The sequence below is a fragment of the Alexandromys fortis genome, unplaced genomic scaffold, assembly GCF_014885135.2.
Source record: "Alexandromys fortis isolate MF-2015 unplaced genomic scaffold, M_Fortis_MF-2015_v1.1 scaffold_399, whole genome shotgun sequence".
In the NCBI taxonomy this organism is placed as follows: domain Eukaryota; kingdom Metazoa; phylum Chordata; class Mammalia; order Rodentia; family Cricetidae; genus Alexandromys; species Alexandromys fortis.
Window position 1 is genome coordinate 335276 of NW_026068268.1, and position 22483 is coordinate 357758.

Sequence of the window (22483 nt, forward strand, 5' to 3'; positions counted from 1 at the left end):
GACCTTAGGTGAGCACACAGGCAAACCCATAGTCATAAATGCTTCTGGATGCTACCAAGAGGTGGCTTCCTCCACAGAGGCCTCCTTCTTAGCACTGCAGCCCTGCCTAGTGTGGGGGTGGAGTGGAGAGTGGAGGTGTTGGCTGGAGGCTTATGTGCTCCCAGTTTCAGCTGAAGGGAGAAGGGAGGCCCACCAAGGCCTTGGCAGTTCGGGAACATGCCTGTCTCATGGGAGGATAGTTAGGATGTACAGGATGGCCAAACTAAAGACCCCCCCCCCCCCAATAGGAATCGGAGTATCCCTATGAGGGATGCAGGAAAGGACTCACACAAAAGGACCCAAAGGCACTTTGAAACTCCCAGGGAGCCTTAGGAGGGTCCACCTCGACAGGTCACCCAGGTATGCTGAGGGCCAACTGGGAGGGTGCTCTCTGGAGGGTCACCTGGGGGGGGATGCCGAAGGTTAGGTGGGCATGGGGCTCGGGAGAAGCACTCAATGGGTGCTGAGCTCCAAGATTCATGGACGTTAGAGATACTGGAGGATGCCAAGTACCACACCGGGAAGGGTTTCAGGAGATCATCGGTGATGCCTGGGGCCACTCTGGACAGTTGAAGGAGTGCTTCTGGGGATGCAAGGCTTGGGCCTCCGGGAATGCCAAGGGCCACTCAAGCAGAAATTTCCAGGAAGAGTAGCTGGAAGGCCTCTCCGGGATACTGGGGGCCAGGTGGCAGGGCCACGCGGGGATGCTGAGGACCACTCAAGAGAGGATGCGGGAGGGCCACCCCGAGATGCCAGGGCCAGACGGGCGTGGGGTTCCTGAGGGCCACCCCAGGATGCTGACGGCCAGGCGGGAGGGGTCGCAGGAGGGCTACCCGGGGAAGTCAAGGACCCGGAGAGCGAAGGGCTCAGAAAGACCACTCCGCCAGGGGCGCGCGGGCCGGCTCGGCGCGGGGTCGGATAACGGCCCGCGCGGTGGGCGGCGGCGCCCGAGGCCCCTCCCCGCCGCCCGCGGCCGCTCCTCCTCTTCCTCTCCCGCCCGCGCCGCGGCCCTCCCGTCCCTGCGCGGCCTCGGCGGCCTCGGAGGCGGCGGCGGCGGCGGAGCAGCGCGGTCCCTTTAAACCGCCCGCCGGCGCCCCCGCGCCCGCCCCCGCCCCGGCCCGCGCCCGGCCCGCCGCCCGCGCCCGCGCCCCGCGCCCCGCGGCCCCGCCGCCGGCCCGGACATGGCCGCCAACATGTACAGGGTCGGAGGTAAGGCCCCGCCACGGCCTTTATGCGCCGCGGGCCCGCCGCCCGCGCCTCTCGGCCCCGCCGCGGCCTCCGCGCCTCCCCCACGCCGCCCTCGCGCGCGGCCCGCGCCCCTCCCCCCCGTCCCGCCCCCGTCGCGCTCGCGCCCCGCCCGCGAGGCTCGGTTCTGGTCTCCGGTGCTCGTCCCGGCCCAAAATGGCCCCTGGGCCGCCGGGGCCGGAGCGCGCGCGCGGGGGACGAGCGGCTCTGGGAGGGGGCTGTGCCCACCTGTTGGGGGCCGGGGGTGGCCCGCGGGACGCGGGCGGAGTAGCGGCGAGTGGCCAGGGCATCCCGGTGGCCGGCGGGCCCGGCGGCAGGAGGCCTGGGCCTGGGTCCGGGCCGGAGTCCCAGAGCCGGAGCACGTGCCTCTGGAGCTCTGGCTGCCGTCCCGCGAGCAGGAGTTTGGGGGTCTAGGGGGCGAGCGGTGTCCTCAGGGGCCATGCAGGGCGGGCTAGGTGTGCAGGCACCGGGAGTCCTGTTTGCAGGGACCACAAGCCGGTCTAGGAGCCCCTCGAGCGTGGCCGAGGGGCTCTCCTTAGAAGGGATTCCTGGGGGGGAGGGTTGGCTACAGCGGGGGACCTTCATCCCAAGTGCAGGTCTGAGTCACCCCAAACTTTTCTCAGCCTGCTGCTCACCCTAGCCCGACAAGGAGGCACTTTACCACTAGCCTTTGGGAGGGCAGAGGTCCCCACTGAGTTGGAGTCATGGGGGCCTGCTGCTGGCGCTGGTCCCCCTGTTGTTGGTTCCAAGGTGGCCCTTTCCCCGTTTGTGTGTGATGGGGACACTCTGAGATGGCCTTGCACACATACGGCCCATGCTGACCCTTAACAGTCATCTCATCCCATAGCCTTCTGCTTCCTCTCTGGACTTGGAGACCCTCCCTGGGGTCACAGCATAAATGTGGATGGGTCTCTGCTGCTATCTCTCCCACTAGTAAAATTGGTCTCTGCTATGAGCGTGTGATGGAGTGGGAGACCACCCAGAAGCACCCATTACCACTGCCCCGCATGACCCATCTTACACCAACAGGACCCAGCCAGCCCAGGTCCACACACTGCAGGAGCCCTGGCTCTTCTGCCCTCCCAGGGAATTTCTGGCCTCACACCTTTGCTTCCTGGCTAATCCTGCCACAGGGCACAGCCTGGAGTGTTGGGGCCCTGTGAGGAGGGGCTGGTCCTCATTGAAGCTTCTGCCTTGCCAGTCCCAAAGGAAGAGGGCCAGAGCACTGGATCCTCCCTGCTTACTGGCCTGCCTTCAGGGGCAGAGACTAACTGCTCTGCTTCTGGCTCCTCTGGTGGCCCTCTTCCAGATGCTGGGCCTTGCTCTGCCCTGTGGACCATTTTTGCCTTCAGACCCCCTTCCTGTCCAACATGAGGCCCATAGTTCCTGCCGATTGGGATTCTTATTTCTAGTTCCCTCGTTCTGAAAGTTCTCCTTCACCTGTGAAAGGCTCCCATCATCCTGGTCCCCAGCTACCCCTTCCCACCCAGTTCACATTTCTTCCTTGCTGTGATTTCTGGCTCATGATGGCATGTCATATTCTGAAGAAATGAATGACTAGCAAGAGAGAGGAGACCTGGACTCCTGCCTCTGACTCAGATGGGGGGAAGTGGTGAGAATGAGGAAGGCGGGCTGCAGGGCGCTGGGTCCTTGGCCCAGGTGCTTATGCCAACTTTCCTATTCCTAAGGGCCCTACCCACTCCTGCCTGGCCCAGTAATCCCAGCAGAGAGCTCTAACCAGGAGCAGGGATAGGTCAGTATTCCTGTGTGCCGCCATGCGTGTTCTGGGCACCAGCTATATTGCCAGGAGTGCTTTTGCAGTGAGCTAGTCTCTAGAGCTAACCCTGAGGGTGTCCATGGCAGGCCAAGGGCTAGCACCTGTAAAAGGAACTTCGTCATTCCCTGCTTTCTGGATAGGGATCTCTAGTGCCACCCTGTGAATCCCAGCAGGGCCTTGGGATGAGACTCTGGGTGTTGGCTATTGGCTTCCTGCCTCAGTCACTGCTTGCCAGACTCTCAAGCCCCCAGATGAGAGGACACATAGTGGCTCTCTGAGCAGGCTTTGGTTCAGTCTGGTTTTGTTGTCTAGAGTTTGACCCTCTGGGAAGTCTGCCTTGTCCTAGGCAGTGCTGGTGGGGACCTAGCTTGGGGAATCTCCCCCTGCTCCCCTCTTTTCTCTTGGCACATGCACCAAAAACTACAAGATGCCTAATCAGGTTTAAATTCCAGAAAAACAGCCAAAACCCCTAGTGCAAGTATGTCCCAAATGTCAGCTGTTTGGGCATCCTATGTTCTTAACATGCTCTCTGGGGGCCTTGTCAGGGGAGGCTAGGCAGGATCAGGTATAGGTGAGGTTACAGAAGCCAGCAGACCACTTGGGTCAGGTGGTCAGGAGGGAAGGATCATGGACTGCTGCTTTCTCAAGAAGTGGACTTGTTAAATAGTTCCTGCAGGTCAGTGCCTGAGAGCCGGGACCTTCCTGAACCAGCCTGTGATGGGTGAGGGGTTTCTTACCTGTGCATCTATTATAAAACCAGGTGGCATCACTGACCAGATCAGCAATCACTCGAGTCTCCACCTCATGGCGGCTTGTATGTGGAGCCTTTTTCCTGTAGCTGAAGGGCTGCTGCCATTCCCCTGCAGTATTTTTCTTTTATTGCAAGAAATTAACTCCTGTACTCTTAAGTGGCTTTTGTTTCTATTTTACTGTGCTTGTGGAAGATGACAGGAAGCAGCAGCCTGCAGGCCACAGCCACATTACAGCTGGCCTTGTGTCCCGCTTTGGTATGGTGTTTCATGTGCCCAAAGCCAGCCTCTTGGTTTCCTACCTTAGGGTTTTCATTTAAATCATTCGTATTTAATCATGGTGTTAGGCATAGTTTTGTGCTTTGCTTCTATGTTTCTTGTTACTTGTTTTGGTTTTTTGAGACAGGGTTTCTCCCCTGACTGTCCTGGAACTCTGTAGTCCAGGCTGGCTGGCCTCAAACTCAAGAGTACCTCTGTCTCCAGAGTGCTGGAATCAAAGATGTGTGCCACCATCGCCTGGCCTGGTTATGTTTTCTTTGTGGGTTTTTTTTTTTTTTTTTTGGTTTTGTTTTGTTTTGTTTGAGTCAGGGTTTCTCTGTGTAGCTTTGGAGCCTGTCCTGACACTCGCTCTATAGACTAGGCTGGCCTCAAACTCACGGAGATCCTCCTGCCTCTGCCTCCCGAGTGCTGGGATTAAAGGCATGCGCCACCACCACAACCACCACCCAGCTGTTTGTTTTTAAATTGAATGTGCGATACTGGGGGATCAAACCTAAGGTCTTGTGAAACTAGACCACTGGACTATAGCTTCAGTTCCAGCAGTTTTTATTTTCAGGTGAAGGTTTTTACTAAGATGTTTCCATGGTTGAAAACTCCAGGCTTCAAGGGGATGCCTGTACTGTGAGCCTGTGCAATGTCCTAGTGTTTCTGGTCTTCCCTAGCACAGCGTTATTTTGAGGAGCCGTTTTGAAGCTTCCGGGTCCTGCCTGGCTCTTTTTCACAGCACATGTTTCAGGGAAGACCCCAGAAGTCTTGGCTCTTCCCCAAGTTTGCATCTGTAGTGGGAGTTGTAGAAGTGGGCTACGCCCAGGGGTAAGGTAGCAGCCATGTTAGCCAGACCAGCAGCCCTTAAACTCCTGGGCTTACCCTGCCCTCTTGCCCCAGCCTTCTATCTAAGTGCTAGGACTGTAAGTTCGAACTGTAATGTTAGGTCTGTACATTTGACAGATGTCACTATAGACCTTCAAACATTCCCATAATCCTACATGTTTCCCGGTATCCTTGGTTGGGGAGTCTCCGTTCTCTCTCAACTACTCCTGTGCCTTGTACCCCAGTGTCGCATAGATGGAACCATTCTTTGAGATGGCTTCTTCACCAGACACTCTGCATGTGGGAATTAGTATTATCTGAGATTGGCTCTCTCCGACTGAGTGGTGTCCTCCCCAGTGTGTCAGCTTGTATCCACCAATGCATTTCCAAGGTGATAAACAGTGAACATGGGTTCTCATTTCTCCTGCATAAAAATACACAGTTGTGCAGTTGTGGGTTGGATAGCTGACCTCTTGAGAATCTGGCAGGTGACGTTCCAAGGTGCTCTAAGCAAGAGTTCAGTTCAAACCCTCCTCCCCCAAAAGTTTAACCTTCCCTCTGCACGTGGGTGTCTTCTCTGCTTTTTGGCAGGTGTGCAGGATGCCCTTTACTGTTATTTTGCTTTTTTCTTTTTTCCTAGATAGGGTTTCTCTGTAGCTTTGGAGCCTGTCCTGGAACTAGCTCTGTAGGCCAGGCTGGCCTTAAACTCCTAGAGATCCGCCTGCCTCTGCCTCCCGAGCACTGGGATTAAAAGCGTGTGCCTAGCATCGTTCCTGTTTTAATTTGAACTCCCTAGTGGTAGGTGGCTCCCATCCCTGGCAGGTTTTTTTTTTTTTTTTTTTTTTGGTTTTTCGAGACAGGGTTTCTCTGTGGCTTTGGAGCCTGTCCTAGAACTAGCTCTGTAGACCAGGCTGGACTCAAACTCACAGAGATCCACCTGCCTCTGCCTCCCAAGTGCTGGGATTAAAGGCGTGCGCCACCATCGCCCGGCCTCCCTGGCAGTTTTGATTGTTTGGCTCTTTGAGATGGACTCTTGCTGTTAGCCCAGGTTGCCCGTGAACTGACGCTCATCATGCCTCTGCTGCATGGAATAAGGTATGGTTACCATGTTCAGCTGCCTGCATTTGATTTTCTTTTTTTCTTTTTTCTTTTCTTTTTTTTTTTTTTTTGGTTTTTCGAGACAGGGTTTCTCTGTGGCTTTGGAGCCTGTCCTGGAACTAGCTCTGTAGACCAGGCTGGCCCAAACTCACAGAGATACGCCTGCCTCTGCCTCCCGAGTGCTGGGATTAAAGGCGTGTGCCACCACCGCCCAGCTGATGTTCATTTTTTTTTTTTTGTTTGGTTATTTTTGTTTTGTTTTGTTTTGACATAGGCTCTATTGGCCAGGCTGGGCTTGGAGTCAGAGAGTCACGCACCTGCCTCTGCCTCCCCAGTACTGGATTAAAAGTGTGCACCTCTATGCCAGGCATTTCCCTGGTTTTAAAATGGGATTGTATGCTTACTGTTGTGAGCTGTGTGATGATTATTTATGTATTATTTTGTGGTGTGGAAGCTAACCAAGAGCCTGCTTATACTGGACAAGTGCTGTATCCTAGTCCCAAGAGTTGGTTTATATTTCGCATTTCAGACCCTTTTCAGAAGACTGAAGTTGTGTGTTCTGTGTATCTAGAATCCAAGATCATGAAGTAGTTACCCTTTTTTATTATAGAATCTTTAAACATTTGAATTTGACTTTAGTATCCTTCTCATTAGTTTCTGTGTGAGGGTTAAGATTTGCATGTAAGTGTCCAGTTCTCCCACAGGGTCATCTTGGCAGCCTGGTAAGAAGTGAGGCTGCTGCTGTTCTGTTGCTCACTGACCATCCATTAGTCTTTGCCAATGCGTGTCTAGATCACAAGCTTTCCTGCAGTGTAGGAAGTCGCTGATGACTCCTCCAACTCGGTTGTTTTACAGAATAGTACCCACTGTCCTGGTTTCTGGGTTTTCCCTTAAAAAGTGTACAGTTGGCTTGTTGTCCCCCCCCCCCCCAAGACAAGGTCTCTGAATGTTCTGGAATTCACTATAACTAGTGAATTAGTTAGAACAGGCTGGCCTCAACCTCCCAGAGATCCTCCTGCTTCTGCCTCATGAGCATTGGGATTGAAGATGTGCACCACTACACCTGATTCTTGTTTTTTGTTTGTTTTGTTTTGTTTTTCAAGACAGGATTTCTCTGTGTAGCCCTGGCTGTCCTGGAACTCGCTCTGTAGAGCAGGCTGACCTCTAACTCACAGAGATTTGCCTACCTCTGGAGTACTAGGATTAAAGGCCTGTACCATCACTACCTGGCATCTTTTTTTTTTTAATTTTAATTTTTACATTTATTTACACACAAGTGTGCGTGCGCGCTCGAGTGTGTGTTGAGAGGAATATCCACATAACACACATGTGGACAATTTAGGGAGTTTCTTCTTTCTTTCGACCATGTGGGTTCTGGGGTATTGAACTCAGGTTGTCAGTTTGGCTGCAAGTGCTCTTAGTTGCTGGCCCTAGCTTGTTGTTCTCTACCAAGCAAACAAGTTGGTGAGATTCAGATGACCGTGGCTCATGGCAGGGCCTCTTGGAGACTGGCAAACTACATTGGCAAACTACCCTGCCTAGATCTGTGTGACTCATGAGCTAAGAATGGCATTTACATTTTTATGTGGTTGAGAAAAAAAGTCACAAGAATACTTCATGACATGAGAAGATTATATGAAATTTAAATTACTTTGCCCATAAATAAAGTTTTATTGGAACATGGCTACCATAAAGCTAATGTATGTATGTTCTGTGGCAGATTCTGAGTTACAACCAGTAAACTTTTCCTCCTTAGGCACAGTAAAGCACTGTGTCTCTGCCATCAAGCATGGTGGTATTGGGCTCTTAGAACAGCAGCCATACAGGTCTGTATGGATCACTGGCTGCTTATGTTGTGACTAAATAGAGCTCTGATGCCATCTTCCTGAAGACAACACAGACCTTGTAGCTAAGGGCTCCACCCCTCCAGACCCTTGTACTCACAGGCCAGTTGTGCACCCCTGGTTGTGGCCTGTGGTCCTGGCTGAGCAGCTTTGGGTCAGGGCTCCCACTATACTGTTCAGGTTCATTTAATTGGCTGGAGCAGCTTACAGTGCGCAATCACAGTGTTTGTTGGCTCATTACAAAGGACACAAGGAAGCATACAGATGAAGAGCCACAGTCTGAACCCTCTGATCCTGCCTGGTCTTTCTGTGGTTAGCTCTGTACTGGGCAGTGGAGAACCTCTGGTATAACCTTCCCATGGTGTCCTGTGATGTGCTGAGCAGTGGAGAACCTCCGGTATAACCTTCCCACAGTGCTGTGATGTGCTGGGCAGTTTGGAAAGCTTCCGGTGTAACCAGCCCACCGTGTCCTGTCCAGTATGACAATCTCCCGGTGTTCTGTGTTAGCCAACTTTTTATTGTCATAGTTTGAGACTACCACTTTACAAGGAAGAAAGGTTTATCTTGGTTTACAGTTTCTGAGGTTTCAGTCTCTGTCTTTTGTCCTTGCCCATTAGGCCTGTGACAGAATAGAGTATTTGGGTAGAAATGCAAGATGGTACAAAACTGAGCATCTCCTGGTGACATGGAACGTTACAAGAAAACAAAACAGGGAAGGAACCCAGGCCCTCCCTTCCCTCCAGGGGCTTGCCTGCTGTGGCCTGAAGATCTGCTCTGTTCTACTCCAACATTGCTAAGCTGGGGACCAGGTTCTCTGGGTGTGGTCCTTTGGAGACACTCCACATCTTGTAGTAGCACATGAAAAGGACGCTCTTATCTCTCTGAAGGTCCCAGGGTTTTTAGGAGCCATGTGCCAGGAAGTGGGGCTGGAGACAAATACGTATTTCCTTTGTTAACAGTAGCAGTAGCTTTTATGTGTGCTCCACATGACTGTAGGTCCCATAGACACCGTCTTCAGCCACATGTGTGCTGTGGATACGCTTGTGTGAATTGGGAACCTAGTGGTGGTTTTAAGGCAGTGCTAAATGTGCCATCACCTCTACTCAATATCCAGCTGGTACCATGTGGGAGGAGTGAAGTGTGTGTTGGTGTTACAGTGGCTTCAGCTTGAGGAAGCAGAATGGTCAGTACAGTTAGAAAATTTAAAGGGAGACTCTCACACCAAGTCAGCCTCCTCAGAAAATCAGGATCCGGCAGGTGGTGGCAGCTCAGCCTTTAATCCCAGCACTTGGGAGGCAGAGGCAGGCAGACGGATCTCTGAGTGATCCGAAAGACGTGAATGGAGAAGCTGAGCACTTGAACTAGCCGTAGAGCTTCCAGAGCAGGGTCTGAAGGAAATGGGCTTGCAATGAGCTCGGTGTGTGTTTGTGGTGGTGGTAGTGGGGCGGTCAGTGTATATAGCTTTAGTGAGCTCCTTCGTCCTTGGCCAGCTAAGGATGTGTAAACCTGTGGAACAGTCTGTGAGCTGGGAGAAGTTGGGAAAGTACTGATGGTGCAGACGGGAGAGGAATCGCTGAGATGTATGACAGGCAGGATGCATGGAACAAAAACTGGCGGGACTAGATAAATGAAGAAACTTGGTTTAAAAAAAAAAAAAAAAGAAACAAAAAACCAAGAGCCAGAAAGGCAACCACTCTTTATTGAGCCAGTGCCACAGATAGCATGCTTCTGACGGCAAAGGCTTGGTGGGCCACGGTCCTGCGGACATTGTCAGAAGCAGAAGGTTAAGATTGTGATCTGACTCAATGCACAGCTCAGCATGGTAGCTGCCAGTACTTAAACTTGGACCAGAGTGGAAGATTCCCAAAACAAGACAGTCCACTTTTAACGACCATTATTAATGCAATGAATGACTTTCAGAATTAGTTTTTGCTGCATGTCTGGTAATGCTATTAATTTATTGTAAAGTACACCACTCGGCTGCGAAGCACTTATTGGAGGAGCTTATCTGTACTAAGTTCACTCTTTCTAGGGGGAAATAAAATGGGAAGGTCTGGTCAGGACTATTTCCTAGCTCATGTTGCCACTCTGGCGGGAGCCCGTGTCTGTGCTGGGAGTCCTCACCTCGGCAGCATTATGATCCTCGCTATGCAGAGCAGGCTACTCCCCAAGACTGCTGGCAGGACCAGTACTTCCTAGAAAGGCTCATGAGATGGCAGCTCTCTTGAACAGTTACTTTCTCTGTACCAGCAGAGGCCTTAGCTGGGTCTCAGAAGAGGAGGTGTGCAGGCCAGTATGTGGTTACCAATGACTGGAGACACACATGGAGATGGGCCTTGGAACTAGGACTGTTACGGCAGGTTGGTCATATGTTCGTCTTCATCACTCAGTCTCTGCCCCCTAAAGGGGGGACTGTTTGGCATGGCCAGGGTCTGGGAAGGAGACATTCCAGGGCTGTGGACAGCCTGGGAGAACAGGCCCCTAAAAAGAACATGGTGAACTCCACAGCAAGTGCATCTGTTCAGATCAGTATCTGCATACAGAGCCCATGTTTGCAACCCTGTTGAGAGACTGTTTCCAAAGTTACAAGGTCTGAGCCTTGGCAGCATTGCCGTGAGCATGAGTAGCACAATAACCCCGAGCTGTTGTCACCCTCAAACCACTTGTTTTCTCGTTAATTGGTCTGTAATTTCATCAGTTAAACGTTTGGAAGTTTGGTTGTACCTACTGTGTATTGCACTCAGTTCAGACCTAACCTCCATGCCTAGATTCTACTGTCGGGACCTCTGCAGATGTGTGCCAGTCTCTGTTGTAGTTCAAGGACACATTTTACAGTACCTACCGTTCAATTATACGCCCATGTGTTGGGTATGTGCATAAGTGCAAGTACCTGTGGAGACCAGAAGAGGGCATCGGCTCCCTGAGCTGGAATTACATGCATTTGTCAATCACTCCATGTGGATGTTGAACTTGACATACTAACCACCGAGCCATCTCTCCAGTCCACATACTGTTTGTAGTTTTATCATCCAGACCTTTTCATGGTGTGTGTGTGTGTAACTGGATATCAAACACTTTAATTTTTTTCTTGTCTAAGTTCACATTGATTTTTGTTTTTAGTAGAGTCTTCTTTATTTTGTTAGTAATGTATAGTGCGCACTTCGCATACTTCCTTCTTGTTGGACAGGCACCTCTGAGGTTTGGAAAAGGTGTGTAGTTCAGCTACTGCTGCCACAGACGTAGCACGTGAACCTGTCTGTGAGCAAGCCATGTCATGGCACCACCCATCCCCATAGCAGGGCCCGGCCCTAGTTCTTGGATGTGTGTGCTTGTGCTACCTCAGTACCTGCCTCTCGTGTCATCCCAGGGTGCTCTGCTTGTTTGCCTCTTCTCTACTTGGGAAATATTTTATTTTATTCCAGTTTTTGGCCAAGTATAAATAATTTTGTGTTAGGGGCTTAATTTGCTATAATTTGTAATCATGAAAGTTTAGATTATGGATGCCTTTTTTCCTTTTTTAAAAAAAGTTTTTGAGATAGGATTTTTCCATATAGCTCTGGCTGTCTGAAACTTGCTCTGTAGACCAGGCTAGCCTCAAACTCACAGAGGTCCACCTGCGTCTGCCTTCCGAGTACTGGGATTAAAGGTGTGCGCCACCACCTCCTGGCTAAAAGTGTATTTCTGCATTGACTGGGAATCAAACCCGAGGCTCCTGTGTGGTGGGCAAGAATTCTACCACCAGACCATCAATGCTTTAAAAAACAAACAAAAAACTAGTTTTATTAAGAAATTATCCACAATGATGAAGTTCATCAGGGTGTTTTCACAAGGTGGGCCTCAGGAGGATCCAAAATCTAAGCCCAGAGACTTTCTCCAATCCTGTACTCTTTCCTTCTCTCGGTCCTTGCTTTTCCCTGGAGACCCTTCATCCTGGTGTGAATGTCTGCATACTAGCTGCTGGAGTTCTAAGGATGTGGCTTACCACTGGCAGGTGGCACAGGCTCAGGAAGCAATATGGTGACAGGCCTGCGAGTGTGTGCCTGCTTGGGAGCAGGGAACTGCAGTTGCTAACTCTTGCCATTTCAACAGGAGTAACCTTCTAGTCAGTTCAGCTAAGGAGGGGGTTCCGCTGGCCTGGCAGTATAACAATCCAGCATGTTGTCTGCACTGGGATTCTTGGAGCATTGTGGTAGTGGAGTCATCTAAGCTGTCTGGGCTGACTCTGCCAGCTTTCGAAGTCTTTGTGTCTATCTTTGAGCCGGGCCTTTGGTGGTGAAAGGTAGACACACTGTTCTTGCCTGCAGCAGCTACTTGGAAAGATGTCCAGTAGTTTTGAGCAGGGGTTGGGCTTTCTGGAGAAAGCTGTAGTCAGGCCTCACAGGCTTCCCACTAAGGCCTGTGCTCCTGAAGGATGTTTGAGGGCTGCAGACTCCTCCCAGGACAGCCCTTCTCTAACCCATCGACAGCTGTGATGTGGCCCAGCCTGTTCACTGCTCTGATGGTGTAGGACTTTGCTTCCTCCAACCCCAGCCTTCCAACCCCTAACAGTGTGGGGCTAGGGCTTAGAGGGTCTCCGTGGGTCCTAAGAATGGTGGGAATGACTAAGAGACTTGGTGCTATGAGCGATGACCTCTCTGTTTGCAGACTATGTCTACTTTGAGAACTCCTCCAGCAACCCATACCTGATCCGCAGGATTGAAGAACTCAATAAGGTAAGAGCTCAACACAGTAATGCTACTGCCCGACCCTGGTAGGGAGAAGTGGAGCCTTCCCTGATGTGGGTGGTCAGGGTTTTGCTGCCTAAATTTTGATGTCCCTTCAGGAGAGGCTGTGAGTGAGTCCTATGGCTCTTTGGGGGCTGATTTTTTTTTTTTTTTTTTTTTTTTTTAGTTTTATGTGTATGGGTGTTTTGTCTACATGTATATCTGTGCCTGAGGAGGCCAGAAGAGGGTTTTGGATCTCCTAGAATTAGATGGAGTTATAGATGATTGTGAGCTGCCATGTTGTTACTGGGATCCAAACCTGAATCCTCCGGAAGAGCAGCCAGTTCTCTTAACCACTGTGCCATTTCTCTAGCCCATACCTAGGCTTCTTGAAGACAAGCTCAGGTGTTGCTAGTTCCCCTACCCCATCTCTCAGCACATACCAGTCTGTCTGTAGCAGGTGCCCTTGTGGGCTTGAGCACGCCCAGAACTCAGAGGATGGTGGATGATTCTGGAGACCAGTCACAGACCAAGGGCAGTGGCCTTCGTGCTCTTGGTTCCACCTATACACACACGCACTCCCTTCTCTTCCTCCTCCCATTTCTGTTAGCCTAGGTGGCTTTCTGGCCACAGGACTACTTTGAACATTACAGAGTTGTCTGCTCTGTCCATTACCATCTTGAGGGTGCATATCGTATTTATTTACTGGGGGTCCTTTGGTGTCTTACCCCAGTTGCTTCTTCTACCATGGTTTGTGTTTGCTGGGATGTTGTGAATCCTTGGCAGATACTTAATCCTTGGTCTGAGGACATGATTGTTTCATTACTGAAACCCTGGGATATCCACAGACAACCTAGGGTGGAGGCTACGTGTGTGGAAAATGAACAAGTTGACATATGATTAGAGACTTTTTTCCCTAGGGTGCTGGTAGATAGGCATGTTCCTGCTCTGCCTCCTTCAATGCAAGGCAAAGCAGAGGACATGACAGATTTCCCAGAACCATGTCCCTGAAAACATACTCTTTTCTGCCAGACTGGGTGGCCCTGAGGCCTCCATAGCCTTTTTGTTATTGTTGTTGTTTGTTTGTTTTTTGAGGCAAGGTTTCTCAGTAGCCATGAAGTCCATCCTGGAATTTGCTCTGTAGACCAGGCTCTGCCTCTGCCTCCTGAGTGCTGGAATTAAATGTGTGTGCTACCACTGCCCAGCTCTGTAGCCTTCCTGAATACCACAAACCAATTGCTTTCCTAGACTTCAGTCTTGCTAGAATAGTGGTGTGGGATTCTTGGGATCAAATGGGACAGGGAGGGCAAGGTTGGATGCTGTCTCATAGGTGGCCTTGTTGAGCCTGACTTGGCTCTGCAGGTGGCTCTTGATGGAAGCCTAGGTGTAGCCCCAGCTTCTAGGGTTGGGCTGCCAGCTCCTTGGGACCCATGTTGCTCATACTGTGTGGTATAAGGCCTTATGCTGTGTGTTTGTGTGCGCATATGTGCACCTGGGGAGATGTTGGGAAGATGAATTGGTCAGAGCATATGGGCTGCTTCTGGAGACCTGAGGCCTGCCATGGCATAGGTGAGCACTAGTGTTTCCTCAGTTGTACTTTACAGGGATCAGAGTCCAGACAGGTACCCTATGTTTGGCCCTGGTTACAGTTGGCAATAGGCAGGGCCGTAGGTTGGGTGGCTGGAGCTCTCAGTTTGGACCAACAGGCTCTCATTTACTCATTTCAGTTGCACAGGCTTGAACATGAGCACACAGGTTGTAGAGGAGTAACCCAGCTGCAGTGAGTGAGCCAAGTCTGTGGCTGTTTGTGTCCCCTATATCCTGCAGTGAGCAGCAGCTGAAGGGTATCCCTTGGCTCAGCATGTATGTAGCTGTGTCAACCCCAAAATTTCAAGTGGGATTCTGGCATAAGTCTCCCCTAACTCAAAGCCAAGTGCAGAGAACAAGTCATATAGTAGGGAGTTATGAGCTTGGCTGGCAGGCTCAGATTCCCAGTTGTAGACCAGCATTGCTGTCTCTCAGCATCACAAGGATGGGGCTTCTGCCGGGCGGTAGTAGCACATGCCTTTAATCCCAGCACTTGGGAGGCAGAGGCAGGTGGATCTCTATGAGTTCGAGTTGAGGCCAGCCTGGTCTACAAGAGCTAGTTCCAGGACAGGCTCCAAAGCCACAGAGAAACCCTGTCTCGGGAAGAAAAAAAAAAAAAAGAAGGATTGGCCTCCTATCTGGGCTTCTGTTTTGGCCTTGGCCTTGCATCTTTATGGTATGGTATGAACCTCTATGGTAGACCATACATATACATACCTTTGGTTTCCATAGTCTGTGAGAGGTACTCTAGGTCTTACCCCTCAACACATGAAGTTAACAAGGCAGTATGACTTGCCTGATATCCCTGGCTGCCATCCACAGCTAGCATGCTCAACACATGTGCAATTGCTTCAGGACCCTGTTACAGAGGAAAGGCAAGTAGTACCTTTAATGATAAGAAACTCCTGGCCTCCAGAGGCTGTGCAGCATTAGTGCATACATGAACATGGAGCTAAGTGGAAAAGGAACTGCTAGTGTAGGGGACAGTCCAGGACCTCAGGAAGGAGGAGAAAGTACCAAGTATGGGCAGGTGCTGTGATCAGGGACAAAGTGAGAGAAGCTCCCAAAATGAGCACAAACTTCTAGAAGTGAAAACAGAAAAGGAAGATTGGTGACAATTGAGGATACTTTCTAGGAAGTAGAACAAGAATAGTGACACAAATCTCAAAGTCCAACACCTATGTGGAAAGAATTAAGGAAACGAGTCGCCCAACGCGTGAGCTAAGGAATAAGGACCGAACGGAGGGTCTTCTTGGGTGTGTCTTGTCATTCAGAACATGAGAGAGAGAGTCATTTAGAGGCCTTGGGTGGTGGATGTACATGCCTTTAATCTCAGGACTTTGGAGACAGGGGCAGTGGAACTCTGAATTTGAAACCAGCCTGGTCTACATAGTAAGTTCAAGTCAAATTAGGGCTATATAGTGAGACTGTGTCACAAATAAAAACCCCAACCAAAAAAAAAAAAAAAAACAAAAAAAAAACACCAAACTCTAAATTTAGAGAGAAAGCAGATTGCATGAGCACACAGCTGCACTTTGCATTCTCCATGTCCATGCAGAAGGAAAGTCATACTAACCCCGTGTCCAGGCCGTCATCCTGGGTGTGCTAAGAGTTATCCCAGCTTAAGTCACCCATGAAGATGATGTGGGAGTGTCTCCAATGATCAGAGCTGGACATTTGTTCCTAGACCCCACTTTTAAGCTGTTGAGGGGATTCCATGATAGACAGTTGAGTGGGAAGCTAAATGTAAATGAACGTGGATTTGAGGAATGGAGAGTAAGGAGCAATGTCACAGTATTAGCTCAGCCATCTTTCTGTGGTTGTATGCCATCAGAGTGTGTGATGGTGGGTTAGTATTCTCAACTTGACAGAATCTAGAATCACATGCAAGGCCGCCCTCTGGGCACACCTTGGGCATCTTACCTTGATTATGTTCACTGAGGTGGGAGGACCCACCCACTTCTGGGAGCGCCATTCGCTGGCTGGGATCCAGGACTGTGTAAGCAGAGAAAGCAGCAGCAGGCACTCATCACTGCTTCCTGGCATGTGATATATCATATATATCCATATCACATGGATGCCATGTGACTAGCTGTTGCAAGCTCGTTCCTGAGGCTGCTGTCATGGAGGACTGTAATATGGAACTATGAGCCAGGCTAAGTTCTTTTCTCCCTTAAGGTACTCTAGCAAAGCAACAGCTTAGCGACAGAAAAAGAATAAAGTCAGGGTATGAACGTGGAACAGCATTAAAATATCGAATTGGGAGATGTATAATAGTATTGGGCTGGATCCAAAGTGAGCTCTGGCCTATAGTAACTGTCAGAACCTGTGGAAGTCAGCCCAAGTGGCTATCTTGGGCTGCGGCTGTTCTCACTGCAGGACTCACTGTTGAGTGTTGATGCTTCAGACTATGAGCTGCTTCACCACGGTGAGGTTTGTCAGATACAAGAGCCAACCAGGGAGACCCCAGTGGCCGTAGAAGATTGACCTGAGCACAGGAGGGATAGAGTTCTCTTGGATGATGGCTCTAGATAGAGCAGGTGACCACCGACCATGCCAATATAAGTAAGTGAACAGGGTGGATAAACAGGAGTGAGGAGACAGACACCTTGTGTAGAGCATAGTAATGTATACATCTCCACTAGCCAGGGTTATAACCTCGCAACATAGCACCTTTATTATTAATATTAGTTTTTAGACGTGGTCTCACTGTATAGTCCTGACTTGCCTGGAATTCACCAGGCTGATTTTCAACACACAGAAGACTGCCTGCCCTTGCCTCTCAAGTGCTGAGATTACAGACGTGCCCTGCATTATTTAGCATCTGTGTGAGCCCTGGGCTAGTTATATAGTATTCTCTGTTAAGGCTACCATGCGGAGTGTTACAGCAGGCCCAGGTGGAGGCACACAGTTGACTCAAGGCCTCACCTTACTGGTTCCTGTTGGTCATGTGGGTCCAAGTGGTAGACTGAGTCTCTGCTGCTAGCAGCGCTGTGACAGTGTTGAAGCCTGACCTAGAACGGAAGGAGGGTGACTGCAGTCTGTAGCAGGGCTGTCCTTAGGATTTCTGGTAAACCAGGCAAGGCCGCCACTGTCTTGGTGGAGCCCCTGACTGGCAATGTAGACTCTCATAAGCCCAGGTCACTGGGTGGGGCAATCATTCTATGTGTCTAGTGTCCATTCCCGTTTGGTCACATTTACCTGACTTTGGGTGTCCTCAGCTCACTCCTTGGGGCCCCACACCTGGACTTGGGTATTGGAGATCTGTCATTTTCTTCTGAACGTTTCTGTTTGGGAGACTTGGTCTTGTCTTGAGGTCCCTTTTGGAGTCTGCATTGCTTAGCTATCTCTGACTTGCTGTTACAGACAGCCAACGGGAATGTGGAGGCCAAGGTGGTGTGTTTCTACAGAAGGCGAGACATATCCAGCAGCCTCATCGCCCTGGCCGACAAGCATGCAAGTGAGTCTCAGCCTTTCCCCTGGGTTGATATGTCTGTCCCCTTCAGTGCCTACTCTTGGGTCCTGGCCTCACTGAGGCCGTTGTGCTGGCCTGCTCTTTGCTGTCCTGTCGGTAGCTGGATTCTGGTGACACCTTTATTGCCCTGTGTTAGTGCATCATCCTCTCAGATCCTGCTTACCATGGACGAGGGTGCAACATTCCTCTTCGTGCTTCTTGCCCCATGCACATAGTCATGGACCAGTGTGGGATGTTGGTATCCCTGGCACCTGGCTCAGACCCGTGGGACAGATGATAAGGAAGGTACTGGGTGTAGTGACTGTCTGGCCCTTGAGATAGCCTATTTTCCTTTTATTTTTCCTTTCACTGGAAGATGACTATGTTTTCAGTAATATTTTCAGAATCAAAGACCTTCCTCCTTGCTCAAGGGAACTCAAGCCCAAATCTAATAAGCATGGTCCAAGGGTGCTTTTCCTCCCTGCTGGGACCTTGGCCTGGTCCTCATGCTTAGGGTCTGACATCTCACTGAAACAGACCCACATAGACCGCTGATGTTTTGTGCTTGGGAATCCTGACTGGAGCAGGTCTGTGTGAATGTTGGACAACTGCTGAGCCCTTCATCCAGGGCTTCTGCCTGAGCCTGGGAACTGTAAGGCTGTGGTTACTGTGAGTGCTGTCTCCAAGCAGGGGAGGAGCTGAGTTGCCTGGGCTGTCCACCCAGGAGGGTACTTTTCCATCAGTAGTTCAATAGGTATTATTCCTGACTCTTGGTTGCTGGGTAAAGGGCTCAAGCCCACTTGTAGCACTTGTGTTCACGCACACGCGCACACACACACACCTGTGCCCATACTCCATTATCCTCACTCCTAACTGGTGGGAGTAGGGTTGAAGGAACCAGAATATCCTTGTGGTGACAGCCAGTCAGATGGGAACCCTGGAAACCTACCCCAAGCAGGAGTGTTTGAGAGACAGGGTATCTAGCACTAGCTGTCCTCCCCAGCTCTGGGACTATGTTAGGGAGGAGCAAGGAGGAGCTAGAGCTGACTTTAGAGCAGGGTTAGCTATGCAGTTCTTGTCATCCTGTAGGCATCCCTGAGGGACATGATAGCACAGCATTATGGCCCTTTGTTTTTGCTTCTCAAATAAAAATGCAGCTCTCATCTTGGACCATCTCTGGAGCCCTTTTGGATACAAAGTCAGGCTCCCTTGACCTCTGACCTCAAAGCCTATGCTCTGGCCTATAGGTGCATATGCTTCATGCTGTGTAAATGTTAGACATGATTGTAGCCTGCAGATGTGGGTTTCAAGTCTGCAGTAAAGTTGGAGTCATCTTGTGTCCACCACAGGAGAGGGGAATGGTCTGCTAGAAGGAGTGACCTACTTTAAGGACCACTGCAGTCAGAACTTCTGCTGTCTAGATGCCCTGAGGTGCTGCTGTCTCTCTGAAGGAGGGTGTATGGTGTGAAGACTCAGAGTCTCAGGAGGTTTACCTCAGTGTGGAGGGCCTTACAGAATGAGGGAGTCTACAGAGCCTCCACACTGTGCTCCCAGAAAAGCTGCATGGGGCATCTCTGGCCAGGCCTCCTCTGAGCTTCATCAAGCCAAGGAGGCAGGCATCAAGGGTACTAGGGTCTGCTGGCTGACTTCTTGGCCTGTCCTGTGAATGCCAAGTGCCCCATTCCCTGGGACTGCCTCCTGATTACATAGAGCCTCCTGTAGCCAGGGCCCACACAGCTGGTTCTACAGTGTGTGGGGGTTATTACACAGGAGACCCAGAGAGTGACCTGCCTTGTGGTCCAGGAGCCTCTGGCTTCCTAGTTGGTACCCTACCAGGCTATCTAGCCCAAGCACTGCCCTCAGATGGGAAAACAGACCCTGTAGCTTGTGGTGCATCCATAGGAGGAACCCCTTCCAGATGTCCACAGAGGGAAGTGTGGCCTGGCGTCTACCCAGTACCCTCCAGAGCAAAGTTAGGGCTTAGGAGAGAGACTGGAGGTAGCATGGGAGCCCAGAGCTGGTGCTTCTGGGCGGGGGAGGAAGGTGCTTAGAATATGGGTTGGGACCGCCTTATCTGCCTTCAGATGTCCTTTGAAAGATCTCTAAGAGAGCTGGAGCCAGAGGCTGTGCATGGTAGCTGTGATGGGGTCTGGTTCTGCTCCAGGACTAGAAGAGATAAGGGTGCCTGTCAGGTCTGTGGGGGACTGTGCCTGGAACCTGGCGTTGATGCAGCCCACAGGCCCTACAGTGAGGGTATGGCTGTGATCCCTGTGTACTATATAATGCACAGTGGGTGTGCACAAAAGCCAACCTATGTAACTATGACATCTCAGTTTCTAGATGATGTGTGTGCATAGCTCCTGTCTTCTGGGCAGGAGCTGCTCTGAACAGACCTGCCTGCCTTGTTTGGTAGGAAAATAGCTCAATGGAGATGCCCCAGGCTCCTTGGGGCCCAGTCATACTGAGAACAAATCTCCCAGCCCTGGCCTCCATCTAAAGTGCCTAAAGCTAGGGATTCCCCTCCCAAAGTGCCAGAATACCCTGCAGTCACCACATGGGGGCAACAGAGAGCAGCCATATCTGGCAGGCTTTTGGAGCTGTGGGTGTTGGCAGGACTCTCCCCCTGCTGGACACACTAGGCATGCCTGGCTTTCATTGTGCACACTATTCCATACTCCCTAATTTGGGGATCTGGGATAGATAAAGGAGTATTTTGTTGATACAGGGTAGTGGACAATAGCCAAACCACCTGATGTTTGGTATAGCCTGGGCTTTTCCCAGTAGTCACTCCACCTGCTGTCCTGTGGTTTTCTTGTCCTTCTCTGGGCAATCTTGTCTGGAAGCCTCTGGCTCCTGTACTTGCCATTAGGTAGGAGCTAGGACCTGATTGGTGGAATGTGTGTGAGCGTTCTTGTTGGGGCAGGCAAGAGTTACGCTCATAAAAGGTCTTAGGCAGTAGTTGGAAGAGGAATGGGTCTTGGGTGGGTGGGTGGCCTGAATGTTGGAGCAGTCAGGAGACACAGGTAGTCGTTGGCTGGGTGGTATTTGTCCTCTATTGGGAGGCCTGTGGCCCCCATGTCTCCTCGGTCCGGGCCCTGGGCAGGGAGCAAGCGCTGGCACTGGCCCTAACCTGCCATCTGGGCGCTGTCTGTCTGTTATGTAGCCCTGTCAGTCTGCTATAGAGCCGGACCGGGGGCGGACACCGGCGAGGAAGGTAAGAGCCGACCTTTGCAAGGAGGGTGTCCTCGCGTCTGTCCCTGGGCTGGGGCGGGCATCGCACAAGTGGATATATCCTGGATGGGCTGCCTGCATGCCCATCCCTGTATGCCCTGCCAGCCGGCTGAGGGCTGGGGTTCCCTGTGTTCAGTCTGTAGCCCGGTCTTGGCTATAGCCCAGGCCTCAAGGGGTTGTCCTGCTAGTGCAGAAAATCTACTGTGTTTTGTGCAGGGCCGTCTGGCTCAGGCTGGTAGATGAAACCTCCTGTCCTGAAGATGTAGTGTGCCCATGTTTTTCCTGCCTCTCTCTGCCTGCTGCTTCTGAGGCCAGTTTGAACACTGTCCTCCTCCTCCTCCTATCCTGATGCTGAGCCCTATATTCCAGGGTTCCAGGGTATCTGTGGGAACCTGCCCAGAGCTCCTGAGCCACCTTGAAATGGGCAGGAGATATGCTAGGCAGGAAAGTGGCCCTCCTGTGCTTGGTGCCCTGTACTAGGGAGAGCTAGCTTGGGGAGTCAGGGCTCTCAGCTGCCATCTTCAGGGATGACTGAAAGGATCTCTTTGTCCTCTAGGGGAAGTGGAGGAAGAGGTAGAGAACCCAGAGATGGTGGACCTGCCTGAGAAACTTAAGCATCAGCTGCGGCATCGGGAACTGTTCCTCTCTCGGCAGTTGGAGTCACTGCCTGCCACCCATATCAGGTAGTTCTTGGGGCCCCTACCTGGTGTTCTGCTGCCTGCCCTTCTTCCTCTTACCCGTTCTTCTCTTCCAGGGGCAAATGCAGTGTTACCCTGCTCAATGAGACTGAATCACTCAAGTCCTACCTGGAGCGTGAGGTAAGACCCATCCTACTGTCTTCTGGCCTGGCACCATGATGCCTGCCTTTTTAATGGTACCACAGCTCCTTCCCTATCCACAGCACCCTGTGAGCAGGATTCAGAGAAGTGCATCTGGATCCTATTGGTCTTTTCAGGTGTTCATAGGCATTCCTTCAGGATGACTCCTGTGTGGAGGTCTCAACTCTGGAGGAGTAAATGGTTAGAACTGGTGAGCACTTCTGCCTTCCTAGCCAAGGTTCCAGGGTCAAGAGTCACCTTTTCTCCTACCTGGGTGCTTGTTAAAAAAACAAACAAAAAAAACCTTTGTGGGTATCACATGGGAAACAGAAGACTACACAGGACATCTCTGTCCAGTCTAAGTGACCCCAGGGCTGCTGGCCTTTGTGGGAATTGCTGCCTTTGGGGCAAGAAGTTCTTAATGTAGGGTCACTCTGCACATAGTTGGGCATTACTCATTAGATCCCCCTCCCCTGCCCTACACACACACCAGAGAAACTAGTGTCTCTGGAGAAGCAAAGTCCCTGAGTTATAGGAAGGTCAGGTTTCTGAGGCTAGATGGCTGGCATGTCAGTTACTCAGAGGGTATGGCCTGTGAAAGGGACACTCATAGTCAGGTAAGAAGCAGGTGTGTCCCGTTTCACAACACCGCCACTGTCACACCATCATTACCTCCCCCACCACCATCACCTCCACCACCTTGACCACCTCCACCATCACCTCCTCCATCATTATCACCTCCATCTCCACCTCCACCATCACCTCCGCCTCCACCACCTCCGCCTCCACCACCTCCGCCTCCACCACCTCCTCCACCTCCACCACCACCTCCACCACCACCACCACCAT

General features: G+C 51.2%; 1 protein-coding gene across 6 annotated transcripts in view; it reads left to right on the forward strand.

Moving 5' to 3' along the window:
- The first annotated feature begins 1087 nt into the window (after positions 1 to 1087).
- Mta1 (metastasis associated 1) overlaps positions 1088 to 22483 on the forward strand; it is a 39683-nt gene continuing 18287 nt past the window's right edge. For 3 of the 6 annotated variants that reach the window (XM_050131946.1, XM_050131948.1, XM_050131951.1), the window contains exons 1-6: positions 10150 to 10201; positions 12486 to 12553; positions 17498 to 17591; positions 20749 to 20799; positions 21373 to 21499; positions 21571 to 21634. In XM_050131946.1, coding sequence (XP_049987903.1) covers positions 10165 to 10201; positions 12486 to 12553; positions 17498 to 17591; positions 20749 to 20799; positions 21373 to 21499; positions 21571 to 21634 — 441 coding nt within the window. In that variant the 5' untranslated portion in view covers positions 10150 to 10164. Of the gene's footprint in view, positions 1249 to 10149; positions 10202 to 12485; positions 12554 to 17497; positions 17592 to 20748; positions 20800 to 21372; positions 21500 to 21570; positions 21635 to 22483 lie in introns of those variants that run through there. The other 3 variants (XM_050131949.1, XM_050131950.1, XM_050131947.1) reach the window with 2 other exon arrangements.